The sequence below is a fragment of the Nicotiana tabacum genome, chromosome 8 (assembly GCF_000715075.1).
Source record: "Nicotiana tabacum cultivar K326 chromosome 8, ASM71507v2, whole genome shotgun sequence".
Lineage (NCBI taxonomy): Eukaryota > Viridiplantae > Streptophyta > Magnoliopsida > Solanales > Solanaceae > Nicotiana > Nicotiana tabacum.
In genome coordinates, this window is record NC_134087.1 from 168,577,443 (window position 1) to 168,593,826 (window position 16,384).

Genomic DNA, 16,384 nt, shown 5'->3' on the forward strand with positions numbered 1-16,384 from the left:
CCAAACTACCCACCACATGCAAGCTAGAATGGTTCTCGATATCTTCCTCTTACCCTTTGTTGTCTGTCCAACAAAATAGGGTTCCTTGAATGTCCTTGGAACAACTCATTTCACCACAAAGATGTTGAAGAGCATATGCCGTTATTGTGACACCACAGAGAGCAGTGTAGGAAGAGATGATTTGCAATCTCTGTCTCTCTTTCACAAATGTAGCACTTATGGCACAGGACAGACCTCTCGGTTGCAGGTTCTGTGAAGTCAGAACCACCTCATACGCATCTGTCTAACACAATCATACCACTTTGTAGGGTGCTTCAGTTCGACAACCAGATTAGTCCACCCAATATCTTGGATGATTTCAGGGGTTATTATCAATGATTTTCCTAGCTCCATGCATGTAAGGCAACGATATGGGTATCTCCAGAACTATCAGAGTTTTGTAAGACAAAATACGCCGAAATCTGGTCCCTGTTCCTCCCATCTTCTGAACAAGTAGCCTATGTCTAGAAATCTAGCTGTAAGACTTGGCAGACCAGCTAGAGAAGCATTGAATGATTTTATCAGTGTTTGACTGATGAAATTCCTCTTTCTTTCGAGTTTCGACCCAATCATACCAGTAAGCTGTCTCATCTTTTGCATTCCAATGACTGTTAGTTGTTCCAGGCAGCAAAGTAGATTTTTCTTTCCATAACTCCAAAAGTTCAAATCCCAATTTGATCTATCTTTCACGTCTGCGTAAACTAGGCTTAACTTACCGAACAAGGACTCCGGAAAGATTCAAAAAACTCAACTGAAATGTTAGACAGATGGGGTGATTTCTCTCTAACTCTTATGTTTTTCTCGGAACTTGATTTTTAGCAGGTGACGTTTCTTAAAAAGGGTATGAGAAGAGCATCAACTCAAATTACAAGTCAAGGAGATAAGAGACTCCACTGTCTGCTTTCTAGTATTCTTCCTTCTGTGGAGTAGGATAAGCTCATACCACTGTCATATGGGTTTAGAAGTGGTACAGCCTAAACCCATATAGGTGTATTCCCGATGCACTAACTAAATTCTTTAACATGCTCAACTCTTATCATATTTTAGTTTAACAACTTAACCGCAAAGTAAGTCTAATAAATCTAGACATAGTGGTTCTTCCTTCCCAACAAAAGATTGCAAGTGGCAAGTGCCATTATTTGTTTGAAGGAGGAACCATTCTTTATAAAGTTGGGTTAAGTGCCACATTGTTGAGGGAAGGGGTTGTGGTTTCTTTATATGGTCTTACGCAATCCTCCCCTCTGAGCTAGCTTTTGGGTTGTGTTAGGTCTAAGATTCATTTATTTACATGGTATCAGCACCTGACCCATCGATCCCTGATGTTGATTTTGTCAATGTTGGCCTAATTCACGTTGCAGTTGAGCCTTGAGCGTATGGGGGAGTGATAAGTCCCACACTAGTTGAGGGAATGGGTGGTGGACTTGTGGTCTCTTATATGATCTTGGGAAATCCACTACACATGAGCTAGCTTTTTGAGTTGAGTTAGGCCCAAGGGTCATATCTTCACAAAGCCAATAATTTTTGAATTTTTTGCACATGCACTTAAATCAAGAAGCAAGTTTTAATTTAAATATCTAATTCTTGGGCAACAAAAGAGATCAGAAAAAAGTGAGAACATCAAATTTCTGACAGAAAATTCAACTTCAATATGAGTAGAAAGTTTTTAGGCTTCAAACAATTTTCCAATTAAAGTTTATAGAAACATGAAGGTAACGGCAACTACTGTAAACAAGCAGACAGTTAACTTTGAAACAATGGAAAAGCATGATTGTATTCCAATAACGGGACAACTTTCTAACTTACCAGTAAAATAGTATGCCCATTGTCCTTGAAGTGTCGTATTTGGCAGTTTCTTAATGATTTTGCAAGCCTTTGAGCTTCATTTCCACTTGGAAGCATGTTGTCTTTGCCACTAAACAGTGAAATTGCATATCATCACATTTTATCAAGAAATCTGATAAAGAAACATAAATTCAACTACATGCATGCACAGGAGGCATAACTGACCCCAAAAAAATCTTGAAAAAATCTTTTTAGCATTATAAGCTGTCTCTCCCTGATAAGATAAAAATATGCAAGTAAATAGTACACCTCATAGCAATTTATCCAAAAAAAAAAAGAAGAAGAAGAGAGTATAACATAGCATCAACTATGAAACGTGGAAACCGAGGAACCTAATTTGGTGCTTTGTAGCTATTGTAACACATGAAATAAAGTAAGTTCACAATTAAGCGCCTAAATGAAATATATATTTCACTGATAGTTCTGGATGGAGTAATAAGACCAGATAAAAGTTAAACCTGATCGATGCAACTTCTTAAAGCAATTCATAACTAATAAACTCTATTTAAGTTCTTCACCATCAATTTGAAGTGAATTAAAATAAATAAACTAAAAACTGAGTTTGGCTTCATATATATTTTGTGACATGGTGAATCTTGCAGTACATATTGAACGGTCAGTTGAAGCAAGAACAATAAAATGAACCATCTTTTCAGCACTTTGTCACGGGACAAAGAAAGCAGAAATTAATAGGATGTCCACTTACTTTTCCTCCAATTTAATATATCTTCTTGACAAAGTAATAATTATTATTAATGTTTGGGCAACATAGCATGTAGAGTACAAGAAGTATACCATAAAGTAGAAAACCTACAAAAAGATATGGTTTTCTTCACAGTTAGTTAAAAAATTCTTTTCTCACCATCTTGTACCATTTATTTTACTGATTTTTATTTTTTTTTTGATTTGCACCGGATGTCCGAGTCTCTAAGAGCCCCGACTAATCCCGGGGGTGCACAGGCCCTCGGCAAGGAGTTTTCCGCAAGTGCACCACGGTTAATTCAGGTTTTACCCAGTCCGATGGCCCTTAGAAATTGTTTGCATTTCAATTTGATAAAAATTTGTCAGAACTACTCGCTAAGGGGATAAAAGCATTCAGAAAGTAGACCACTTAAGTTAGTTAACACCTAATCAAGTCCCAAAAAAGAAGACACTTGTAGAAGAGAAGAAACATATGTTTAATTTTAGAAAACACTTGTAGGATATACTGCTTCTACAGACCACAAGCATGTTTGGGCTTGGTATACGAATCTTCAGAAGTGATCCAAAGTTTTAACGTACGTATCGCATAACGAAATCCACTCAGACCAATAGAGAATATGAATTAATATAAGACAGAGAAGAAACCTTGAGAGCACAAGTACTTCAGCAGTAATAGCATGGAGACGGGAATTTGCATAAGCTGAAGCAGATCTAAGAAGCTTCAGTTTCCAGAGAAGAGTCTCCTTTGGTATGATATCAGTCAAACCCTGAAGAAGGGCGAGGTGGAATACAATACTGTGAATATGACTCCATATCTAATTACCAAAAGAACAAAAAGACCAGTAGCATTTGACTGTCCAAGAATAAGAAGGCGAAAAGTTAAAATATTTTACTGCCCAGCATCAGAAAGACCAGTAGCATTTTTTTTTTGTTATAATAATTGATAACAAATAATTTGCCAGTACCATGTTAAAACACCTGCTAAACATTCAAGACCCTTTTCCACCAATTGCAATTGATAAACCACAGCCTGTAAACAACTGCAAACTTACCACTTTTTTTATTATTACTCTACTCCCCCATCCCAAAAATAATTTGTTTTCTGGATATTTTTCAGACATTTGGAATTTTTCAACTTTCTAAAGGATTTTACAAATGCGTATACAAGGTAACACAAAAGCTATAAAGGGCCTACTCTTGTATTTTTCAATGTGCACAACAAGAACTTAGTTGTGAGTTCACTTTTTCTGTCACCTAAATTAGAAAATGCAGCTTTTATGGAATATTTCATTGTAGTCTGGTCTTCTATTTAATTGCTAACTTGTAAAGCCGGCTACTCATAGGTCTAAAAGAAGAAGCCTCTAAAGAGAAAATGCCACTAGTGTCAACTTGAACCTCCGTATCTTCAACTCTGTCCCTTTCTCTGCTGCTGTTTCCTCTTGCTAGGCTCAAGTATCCACAGATGTCTCTGATAGACTTTGAGGCCCCAGTCCTTTATAAAACCCACAAGTTACTTCTCCTTTCATTTCATCCAATTTGCCTTTAAACAAGAGGTCTCAAAATTGAGTTGATGACCCCGTTGTTAGTTTTTCCCAATTTCTTCACGAAGATACAATGGCCATATATTACAGAAAATCTTGATACTAAGAGAAGGAGGAGAGATTATTTGATCTGTCCTCACAAGTTTTCTGGACATTCGAGTACATTAAATCAATACAAAGAATTTCCAACTCCTAAAAGACGTACTGAATGGAAGACAAAAAGCAAGCACTTCAACAAATCAACTAAGCCTCACTCCCAAACTACAAACAAAAAATCCTGTGGCACATTAAGGGACAACAAATGCAACCAGACGATTAACAACTTTTTCCTGGTAACAGCTGCAAAGTGAGTTTCCTGTGGTGTGCTATTCATTGTCTTGGCACCACTTTTGCAGCCAATTAGTAAACACGAGATTATAAGGAAAATATGGATGATCAGAAATGTTTGCATTTTCATCGCCAAACCTATACTGGGATTACAACCAAGATAGCATGAAAAACTCAGTTGAGTTTAGAGAATACGATGTTTATATATTTCTTATCTTAAAACTAAACAATCAGTGAATATCATTTTGGTTAACTTCACCAGAAGAAGAATGAAGAAATAATATGCACTATAAGGGTGTGTTTGGTATGAAGGAAAACAATTTCTGGAAAATATTTTTCAATTTTCCCATGTTTGGTTGGCTTAAATGTTTTGAAAAATATTTTCCACGTGAACTCATTTTCCTCCAATTGAAGGAAAATGGCTTTCATATCAAAAGAAGGGAAAACATTTTTCATAACTCTTTTTTAACCTTCCCAACATTTTCCTCGTGAACGATTTACATACCAAAAGGAGTAAAAACATTTTTCAAAACTCTTTTTCAACCTTCCATGCCCTATTCCCACCCTCACCCCCACCCCAACCCAACCCAACCCCATCCTCCCTATCCTTGCCATCGCCACTCCGGCCCCTAGACCCCGACCTACCACCCTCCCCGCCCTTATGCATTTCGCTTCCCATGGTGTTTGCTTAAATTATATAGTTTTCAAAAAAAAATCTGCTACCTAACCAACCACCAGAAAATATAAGAAAATCACTTATTTTCCAAGAAAATATTTCACAAGGAAAACATTTTGTTTCATACCAAACACACCCTAAGTGAACCGGATCATATTAAAACCATATAGTTATTGCAAAAGTCTATTTGTAGCAAAAGAGAAAGAAGAATGCAATATGAAGCAAAATAATGCATAAGTACATACAGAAAGGCGGGGCAGCAAAGCAGTGAGGTTGTCAAAGAGTTGTTCAACAACTTGTTGAGGAGGTAGCATGGAATCAATGTTAACCATAGCCATCTTCATTGGATCACCTGATGAAGCAAAAGCACATTATGTTTCTGACTATATAAAAAACTTGAAGCTACAACTTGCATATGCTGGTAGAGAAAAAGATACAATGAAAGGTTATTCCATATCTATTTCTTTTTGATAACACGATTAGAAACTGGGAAAAAGTTAACAAAAAGTAGAATCTATAATCAGTTCAGCCTTGAATTTATTTGGTAGTTTCAAGTTATACAAGTTCTGATAAAGTTCCCCAACTACTTGCAGCTGGAGTAATCAAGATTCTTAATCAGTACAATGTTTCTAACAAAAGATATCTTAGGGAGTGACTACTAATGTCACCTCGGAAAAACTTTCCAACAAACAAAGAGGAAACGACAATCATCAATTAACACTTGAGGACTAAAATACATAGGAATAGCACAAGAAATCTTGTCAAGGTAAGAGATAAAGCAACATCCCAATTTATGTGCCGTAATTATACTTGGCAATTGGAGGTAACATAATAATTTATTTATTTTTTGATAATAGGAGATAACATAATATATGAATGAAGTTTAAACATGGAAGCTGGAAACAGCAATATTGTCAGCCACACGGGAATTATACCCATAATAAAGCTCAGAAGATATGGGACTGTAACATGAAGTTCGTCAGGCAAAGACTCCAGTGGAGAGAGCAAAGGTTGAAGTTGTGACCTGCCAAATGAAGTTGCTGAAAGATGATAACAAACAGTTAAACCATAGAATACTAGGACATGGTGGATCTCCACATCGGAATTACAATAAGAGAAAAGTTTTGTTCTGAGGTCAGATGTCTGACCTGGATTAGCTAATATCAGAACAAGATCAATGTTACAGTTTCGAGCAGCAACAGCAAGAGCCAAACATCCTCCGAATGAATCTCCAACTACATAAATTGGCTTGTTTGGAGATGAGGCATGCAACATCCTTACAGTTGTCTCAACAAATTTCACCAGCTCTAAAAAAATTTGAAGTTCAAAGAATAAGTGTTCTAATCGATTTCCAGTTGTGACAGATAAAAGCACCATAAGCCAGAATCATGTTTAGGTTAAGTATACATATAAAAAAGAAATATTGCAAGTCATAGTCGAAGTCCAAATTCACAAACAAAGAGAGCCATCAAGTCCACCCACCCCAAAGATAAACAGAAAAAACTTGTTCTAACCTTCGAGGTTTTCGTCCTCACCCCCACTCTCCCAGATCAAAAGAAGGAAGACAGACCTTTACATCTTATTTAACTCTTTAAGCCTTTGGCTGGTGGTTAAACAGATGAAAACAACCTTCTGAACCTTCCAACCTGCACCCCAACTCATCCCCGTCAACGCCATCCACCCCATACCCCCAGCACGAAAGGAGCCCCCAGAAAAGAAGCAAAAAGATTGAAAAGAAAAAAAGAATGAAGGTAAAAATCTATTAGGAATTTGTTTCCTGATCTTAGATCCAAATTGCTTAGTTATTTGGATCCACCCAGCAAAAGTTATATAAATGAATAAGAGAAAAATCCAGAATATGTTCTATTATGGCCTTCTACGCTGAAGCCTTACCTTCCATATGCATCCAATTTGTCAGCTTTTAGGAGTCACCCTATTTCCTTCCATTCAACCTCCCCAATGCCAACCTATGGATCTATTTAAACTTCCAGGAGTGAGGTATTTCCGTTAAGATCTAAGGTGACTGCTTTTTTATTTGACAGGACAACAATGTCTCTAAGAGTTTGATGTATGGTGCACATATAAACAACATGAATTCACAGTAGACCGCTTCTCAATATAACATATCAAAATTACCTGTAGACCAAAATAGAGGGAGAAAAAAGTATACCTTCAAATGGTGTTCGATCATATACAGGAATATGCAAGCACCAAACTTGAAAGACTCTGCAAGAAACCTTAGATCAATATGTGCACTCCGATAGAAAAGGGGTTGGCAGTTCCATTATGCAAAGGATTCAGCATTACAGAAGCTGCTCAATAGAAGAATTTCCTACTGGAATGCTAGAGACTATTATTGCAGGTTTAGATTAAGCACAACAACTGAAGGCAAAATAAGTTTAAAATGCCATTATGAACCACATCCGTTTCACAGAAGAGTGGCATCAAACAAAAGTTCTTCACACTCAACAAACACATCACGTTTTTTAATAGCCTAGAAATGCCCTTTGAGTTAGTTGTCCGAGTCACAGTCGGCAAAGGTACGAAACATGGACCTGCCTCTCTATCCTGCTCGCATTTAAATATCAGGCCACATTTCTACTCACACATCATGCGTTGTGTCCATACCACTGAACCAAAGCACTAGAGCAAAATCACAGCACTTATCTATCAAGATTCAAGGTTATGTAATTTAAATTCACAGCTTGCTGTTTCTGACTCAAAACCGAAAAATTGGCATGAAGACATAGCCACAAAATCATGACATGCGAATGAACCTGTAGCTTTAAAAATATGAATAAGGCAACTGCAGTGCATGACAGAGACTACCAAACTGAAACAAAGGTCTTACTATATCTTCTTAGGCACAAGAAGAGAACATCTACTGTACAAATTACCACTGAGGATGCAGAAAATTAAGTGCACTAGATGAGCTGCGCTGAGCTACGCTCTGTTAATTGGCATTGATCTTATTCTCCTAACTATTTCCCCGTGATTTAAGTTGCCAACTAAAGTAACAGTATTCTTATAGTTGTGCTCATTTACTGCCTTAGCATAATCAGTGAAAGCATGAATCTAGAACTAGATACCACTACAATGAAATGTAATAGAAACAAGGTTAACTTACTTTCCAAGTGCCTTTTCATGCAAAACAAGACCCAATCCAGTACCATCCATTCCTACACATTGAACTACCCTAGGGTTAGATATTGAAAAAGCATATATAAAGACTCCGCAGAAGTACAATGCACAGATACATATGCATGGTTCAGCAAATTGAACTAGGAAATTCCAGCTCAAATTTGAGCATTACCTTTCTAATCATCTCTACCAATAAACTAAATAAGACTACCTAGTAACTGTTTTTAGGCATTACAAGTCAAATATAAGAAATTACTACCAGGCAAGAAAAGAAGAAGAGGTGAGTTTCTGAGAGGAGGGCCAGCTGAAATTGGTGTAAACCACCGCGGCGGACCTCCATCAGGCTTAATAATCTCTTCCGCTAACTCAAGGTAATCCTTCACAGTTTGTGTTCCATATCCATCATCCCAAAGTGGTTCCAACTTGTCTTGAACAATTTCCTTCCTCAAATGACCATTTCCCACATCAATCAAAGGTTTGTTTTCAACAGACGACACACCGTTAACTCTAACAGAATCATTAACTGTAACAGAATCAGAAGACTGTAATGTGGAGTCCCTGCTGCTGCTGCTGGCTAAACACCTCGTGTAAGCTCGAGATGGCTTAATCTTATAATCTGAATTCCAAGCCAAACAAGGGGAAGCCCACAAATTCTGCACAATTGAAGACATGGTTTCTCTAACCAATAGCTTCCGACTTCAGAAAAAGCACTCACTATCCTACAAAATATATAAGTTGCTTCTTTCTCTCTCTCTCTCTCTCTCGGTATGTTTATGAAGCAGACTAAAGCAAGTAAATTTCTGTTTTAAGACAAAAGTACAGTTGAAATGTAGTCTATCTTTTTGCAATTAAGCTTCAAAACCTCTAATTCGTTTTGCTACTCCTCTCTTGGACTAATGGCTTCAAGTTTTAGGAATTTCTAAACTTATCGCCAGAATTATTGTTACAACAAGTTAAGGTGTTACCAACATTTTTCACCATAAAAATTCTTCTAAATGCTTTGGGTTATGCTTATACATTGATTTAGGTGTCCTAAACTCTTCTATAAATGATGACTAGTTTTCCCAATAAACAAGCAAGAAAAAATAAAGGCACATTATGAGGTACAACAGCGTGTGAAACAGAGATTGACAACAAAAACAAAAAAGAGTTTGTGGCTTTAAGCTTCTTTAGTGCTCAAATAGAACAAAACAGACAAGAGTCCACTTAAATTGATATACACACACAGTCATACATTACGGGAGCATGTGGGAAGCGGGGTTTGCCAAAACGGCTAAAGAGACGTGGGTTTACTTGAACGACTGAAACAAATCATTGTGGGATATTTGTTTGTTGATAATACACGTAAAACTATTGGTAGCCCTATGAGGAAAACCAATTTAGCACACGTAGCACCACAGCACCTTGGATGGGGTTTTGTGCCAAACATGTTTGTCACGGTAAGTTATGTACTAGAAGGCACTGGAAAAAAAAAAGATTAGGAAAGATTTTTAAAACTTATAGGGTGTGTTTGGTACGAAAGAAAATATTTTTCATAGTAAATATTTTCCTAGAAAATATTGTCATGGAAAATGAGCGATTTTATCACTTATTTTTTCCTGTTTAGTTGGTTAGTGGAAAAAATTTAAAAAAAAAATATTTTTTAGCGTTTGGTTAGAGATTAGAAAATATTTTTTTATATTACTCTCCTCGCCCCTTCCCCCAAGTCCCCATATTTCTTTGCTCCCCCCCCCTCCCTCTCCCCCCACAAATATCCAACCTATATTTTCTTCGACAATTTAATGATTCAAAATTCACACAAACTCAAAGAAACTAATGTGCTGGTTTACTTTTTTATGCAAAATAACATGAAATTTATGATCAACAACAACAACGACCCAGTAAAATCCCATAAGTAGGGTCTGGGGAGAGTAGTGTGTATGCAGACCTTACATCTAACCCGAGGGGGTATAGAGGCTGTTTCCGATAGACCCTCGGCTCAACGTTGAAATTTATGATCCATAACTATAAAGAAAATACTCTTTTTTTGGTTGAAAAAGAAAGTGCTCTTTCTACAACATGAAAATAAAGTAATCATTTTATTGAAATAAATGAAAATAGTTTTTCTAAATCATGACAAGAAAACACTCAATTTATTGAAATGAAAGAAAATATTTTTTCTACATCATGAAAAGGAAGTATTTTTTTTTTTTTATGAAACAAATACTTTTTTTATATCATGAAAAAAAATATTCATTTGTTGAAATGAAAAAAAATCTATCTATAACATGAAAAGAAAGTACAATTAATAATATTTTTATTTAGAATAGGGGTGGGACGGGGGGTTGGGGTGGGTAGGTAGGGTGGTAGGTGGGGTGTGGGGGTGGGTTTGTGGGGATGGGGAATAGGGTGGGAAAGGTTAAAAAAGAGTTTTGGAAAATATTTTCTCTTTTCTTGATAGGGAAAACAGATAAAATGGGTAAAATGAAGAGTTTAAAGTTAAATTATTTCCGGTTGTAGAAATGTGTCATTCGTTTTGGAGCAGACTAATAAGTAAAGTGTGTAATCTAAATTGAAACATAGGAAGTATATACTTGTAGGCATATAAATTGTATTAGAATTAAATTTATTAAATAATTTGGACTATATTTTAAATTCAAGATATATTGGTCCAAATAAATAGTATAGGCTAATATAATTGAATTAATTATATAAGTCCAATACATATGGGTTAAATAAATAAGTCTTAATCCATTGGGCTAGCCTATTTAATTGGGCTAGGGTGATGAACCCACTTCATCAAGCCCAAGATGTCATCTTTCTAAAGGCCCAGTTTGGTGCCACGTGTCAAATGACGTGACACGCCAAGTCAAACGAAAGAGCCAATAGGATCGTGTCATGTGTCAAAATGACAAGGCATGCCCAGTCACACTAAAAGGCCAATGAAATCGTGCCACGTGTGCAAGTGACATGTTCTGGCCAATCAAATGCGACCATGTCACACTTCAATTTGATTGGTCGGAAAGAGTTTGTTCTTATCACAACTCCTCATTTACACAACTATAAATAGGGGTCTTCATAACTCAGAAAGGGGACCAGAAGTTATAAAAAGAAGCAAGAAAGAGCTCGTGGATCAAACACTGCAAATTCCTCCACAAGTTTCAAGCTTCAAGTTCAAGTTCAAGAAATCAAGTTCAAACTCAAGAATGAAGAACAAATCAAGTTCAAGTTCAAGAACGAAGCACGAATCAAGGTCAAGTTCAAGCAATCAAGCTCAAGATCATCGTTCGTGGAAACAAATATAGATTCAAGATCAAGCTAAAAGGCCCTTGAATTTATTTACTTTTGAAAAGAAGAATCAGAGGATTCATAGAGATTGTAATACTCAAATATTCGAAATAAAATACTACGATTGTTGCGATATTTTTCGGTCTTGATTTTTTTTTCTCAAACCAAATTTATTGTCTACAAATTTTGGCACGCCCAGTGGGACAATCTCTACCTCTCAATCACCAAAGTTCAAGAACATTGAAATGGCTTCAAAGAAAATCAACTCCGGTTCAACTTCCACCAAGGCTGCTAACTCCAGGTTCTATGCTGATGTGGAAAGCATCCTCGATGTTACCTTTGGAAGCTTTGGACCAGTTACAAGGAGCAAAGCAAGCTCTTTAGGACAACAAGCACCCCAAGGGTCGTCCCCATCAACCCCTGTTTTCGGATCTTCATCCTCAAAAGGAGCAAGATCTTCCACAAACGCATCTGAAGGAGGAAGCGATGTTCTGAAAAGATCAAGAAAACTCTTGCTCTGCTTGACCTCTCCGGATCCAAGCACTCTGCTATGATGGAAGATGATGATGCTTCAAGTGATGGATCCTCCCCACTACCACCGCATAGCGTGAGCCAATCAAGGATCAATCTGTGTGAAAATCCATGCTACTCTCCGTCATCCACGACAATCATGCAAGTCATGGTGACAAACACTTCATCTATGGAGGAGCAATTGGCAAACTTGACAGAAGCAATCGCTGGATTGACCAAATACATGCAAAATCAAGAGGCTAGAATTGACAAACTAATAGACAGGGTAGGAATCTTGATGGAAGAAGAATCCACCCATGCACCTGCCAAGCTCCCAGAGGTTCTAGAGAGTGACTCTCCCTCGAGACAAGCAGCATCCACTAAGGCTATCCCCGTCTCATCTGAAGGGATGATTCCAATTGATCAATTGAAGGAGTTCATTGAAGGAACCATTAAGAACAAATATGAAGTTGCTGCCAAATCCTCCCTTACATATGCAAAGTCGTACACTGCAAGGGTCGATATGTTGAAGATGCCTGTTGGCTATCAACCTCCAAAGTTTCAACAGTTTAATGGTAAAGGTAACCCAAAGAAACATGTTGCGCACTTCGTGGAGACGTGCAATAATGCTGGGACTTATGAAGATTACCTCATCAAGCAGTTTGTCCGCTCGCTAAAAGGAAATGATTTTGACTGGTACACGGACCTCGAGGCTGGATCTATCGATAGCTGGGATCAACTAGAGCAAGAGTTCCTCAATCGCTTTTATAGTACGGGACGTACTGTGAGTATGATAGAACTTACAAATACTCGTCAACGAAAGGGGGAACTAGTTATCGACTTTATCAATCGGTGGAGGAATTCAAGCCTCAACTGCAAAGACAGGCTTAGTGAAGCTTGGGCATAGAGATGTGCATCCAAGGCATGCATTGCGGATTGCGCTACATCTTGCAAGGTATCAAGCCTGGCACATTCGAAGAACTTGCAACTTGTACCCATGACATGGAATTGAGCATGGCCTCCGCTGGAAATGAAAGGATGTCCATCTATGAACCTCGCAAATGGAATGACAAGCAAGAAGTGGGGCAAGTTCGTACCCAAGTCTGAAAGCAAAAAAGCTATGAATGTCAACACGTCACCTATGAAGTTCACGACGAAGGTGAGCAAGAAGCAGAGTATGAAGTCCACTTCTTTTCACGATAAGCCAAGTGGAAAGTTGACTCTAAAAGAAATGCAAGAGAAAGAATACCCATTTCTAGATTCCGATGTGCCAGCTATCTTTGAAGAACTCCTTGAGTTAAATCTCATTTAGTTTCCATAGATGAAGCGACCAAATGAAGCTGGAAAAAAAATGACCCAAACTACTGCAAATATCACTGACTTGTAAGCCACCCTCTGGAGAAGTGCTTTGTTTTCAAGGATAAAGTCATGGATTTGGCTCGCGAAAAGAAGATCGTGCTTGAAGATGAGAAAGCAAGCGCGAACCAAGTCTCTATCACCTTTGGCTCATTTAATCTAGAGGAGTTATGCAGTTTAAAAGGATTCAAAAATGAAGAATTACTGGATAACAACAAAGTTGAAGACGACCAACCTGATGATGATGAAGGTTGGACGTTGGTGATTCGTCGTAGGCGCCACAAAAGGATCCCATGAAAAGAATCAGTAGAACAACCAACAAGGAAGATGATGGTAAAACGACCAATAAAAAAGAATCCAGTTAGGCATTTGAAGAAAGCAAAATTGGAGACGCACCACCCTTAAAAGCCACGACATCTAGTGACCTTGGAGGAGTTCTTACCAAGTTGGTTCCGCACGAAGATTTCCCATGAGGGCATTGATGCCTCTTGTTGCCATGCTGACAAGGGGAAGAAAAGAGTGATGACCTACCGTTGGCGCCATCTTCGGAAAAACCCATCGAGACCACTCCTCAAGAAGTTAATGCTTGTGAGGAAAAGGTCACGTTCACAAATGACGATATTTTTCTAGGTGACACTCCTCATAACCGCCCATTGTACCCGGTTGGCTATATGCGCGACGAAAGGGTAAATCGAATTTTGGTTGATGGAGGATCCTTAGTGAACATTTTGCCAATACATACTGTGAAAGAACTTGGTATTCCTATGAACGAACTCTCAGAAAGTCATGTGATGATCCAAGGATTCAACCAAGGGGGGCAAAGAGCCATAGTCACGATCAGGCTGGGAATTACTATTGAAGATATGCAATCAAGTGCATGGTTGCATGTGATCAACGCAAAGACTTCATACAATGTTTTGCTTGGGAGGCCTTGGATACATGAGAATAAAGTAGTTCCATCTACCTACCATCAATGTTTAAAATACACGAGGGTGAAGTCGAGAAGATGGTAGTTGCTGATGATGAGCCATTCACCGAGGCTGAGTCACACTTCGCCGATGCAAAGTTCTACTTGAAGAACCGCGTTGTGAAGGAGCTGAAAGCTGATGATGGCATGAAAAGCAAGAATAAAGAGCCCTCAACTAAAAGAGAAGAGGTGACTACTGGTGAAGCCAAAGATGTTAGTAAGGAGGTACAACCCAATGCGAGTAAATCTTATAGAGGGAATATTACGTCTTATGGCAAGAAAGTAAGTCCGGCGCTCCAATATGTCCCTAAAAGGAAGAAAGACGAAGGTGAACCATCTAATCGCTAAGCTAACATGCTAAAGGAGTTAACTCTTCCGATTAAACGAATTGAGGCAGTAAGTCGTCCTCAATGCCGCTTGCAGGGTTTGTATCCCTAAATCGTTTGTAGAATGTGGCACTCCCTAGAAAGCGAACAGATGAAGGTTTTGACCCTAATGCTTACAAGCTATTTGCAAAGGCTGGACACAATCTCAATGAGCCGTCAAAGTTAGGGAATCTCCCATCAGAAGCTGCAACGAGGCAACCACGTGAAGGTTTGGGATACAAGCAATCGTCACCAGTGCGCATCTCAATAAGAAAGGCGAGCAGCAATTATATCACTGTAGAAGATGAATCAGCCGCTTCTAACAAGCTTTCTGTCTTTGATCGACTTGGAAAATCACCTGTGAGGACCTCCGTGTTTAAAAGATTAGGTCCACTAAAGAAGGGGAACAAGTTTCGGAGAAATTCTCAAAGCATAAGGACACCCGCTTCACCCAAAATCCATGAGATCTCTAAGGGTTTCCAAAGTTTGGTTCCTCATAGAATGAGGCGACAAACAAAACTTGTGGTTTCATATAAAGAAGTACTGAAGGTAAAGCCATATACTGTGGTCTATACTAAGGAACGTGATGAAGACGAAGAAAGTGTGGGTTCTTCGTATCATGTTACTGTACAAGTCAAGAGTGACATTCCATCTTCAATGGAAGATAATGCAGAATTGGAGGATGTTTCTCCATGTTATCACATATCATTCAATGATGGGGACCCTCAAGAAGATGAAGATGTAAAAGATGTTCCACCTGAACTTGAAGAAAGAGTGAAGACGACAGTTGATGCCTTAAAACAAGTTAACCTTGGCACCGATGAAGAACCAAGACCCACCTACCTAAGTGCTTTACTAGAAGCTGATGAAGAGAGCACTTATATTGAGTTACTCAAAGAGTTCAGGGATGTCTTTGCTTGGAGTTACAAAGAGATGCCTGGCTTGGACCCGAAAGTAGCAGTACATCACCTTACAGTCAAAAATGGTGCTCGTCCTGTTAAACAAGCTCAAAGGCGTTTTAGGCCAGACTTGGTTCCCTTGATTGAAACGGAAGTTAACAAACTCATCGAAGCTGGCTTTATTCACGAAGTTAAATACCCAACATGGGTTTCAAGTATAGTCCCTATAAGGAAGAAGAATGGCCAGATTCGAGTGTGCATTGACTTTAGAGATCTCAACAATGCATGTCTAAAAGATGAATTTTTGCTTCCTATTCCAGAGCTGATGATCGATGCTACTACTGGTTACGAGGCAATATCTTTCATGGACGGTTCGTCGGGCTATAACCAAATACGCATGGCACCAAAAGATGAAGAGTATACTACATTCCGTACCCCAAATGGTATTTATCGCTACAAGGTAATGCCTTTTGGCTTGAAGAACACTGGTACTACTTACCAAAGGGCTATGCAGAATATTTTCGACGATCTTCTCTACAAGAATGTCGAATGCTATGTTGACGACTTGGTGGTGAAATCAAGAGAGAAGGGAAACCACATGAAAGACTTGAGGATGGTATTTGAATTGCTCCGTAGATACCAACTTAGGATGAACCCATCGAAATGTGCCTTTGGAGTTACTTCTGGAAAGTTCCTTGGTTTCATTGTCCGACATCGAGGGATCGAAATGGATCAAGCCAAAGTGGATGCCA

General features: G+C 38.4%; 1 protein-coding gene across 3 annotated transcripts in view; it reads right to left on the reverse strand.

The window, feature by feature from the left end:
* LOC107800599 (phytyl ester synthase 1, chloroplastic) overlaps nt 1–9,576 on the reverse strand; it is a 50,916-nt gene extending 41,340 nt beyond the window's left edge. For 2 of the 3 annotated variants that reach the window (XM_075219870.1, XM_075219872.1), the window contains exons 1-8: nt 8,528–9,508; nt 8,255–8,318; nt 7,298–7,353; nt 6,276–6,434; nt 6,063–6,167; nt 5,373–5,479; nt 3,229–3,350; nt 1,843–1,951 (exon numbers count right to left, since the gene is read on the reverse strand). In XM_075219870.1, the coding sequence (XP_075075971.1) occupies nt 1,843–1,951; nt 3,229–3,350; nt 5,373–5,479; nt 6,063–6,167; nt 6,276–6,434; nt 7,298–7,353; nt 8,255–8,318; nt 8,528–8,939 (1,134 nt within the window). In that variant the 5' untranslated portion in view covers nt 8,940–9,508. Of the gene's footprint in view, nt 1–1,842; nt 1,952–3,228; nt 3,351–5,372; nt 5,480–6,062; nt 6,168–6,275; nt 6,435–7,297; nt 7,354–8,254; nt 8,319–8,527 lie in introns of all 3 variants that reach the window. The other variant, XM_075219871.1, reaches the window with a different exon arrangement.
* Nucleotides 9,577–16,384: the final 6,808 nt, after the last annotated feature.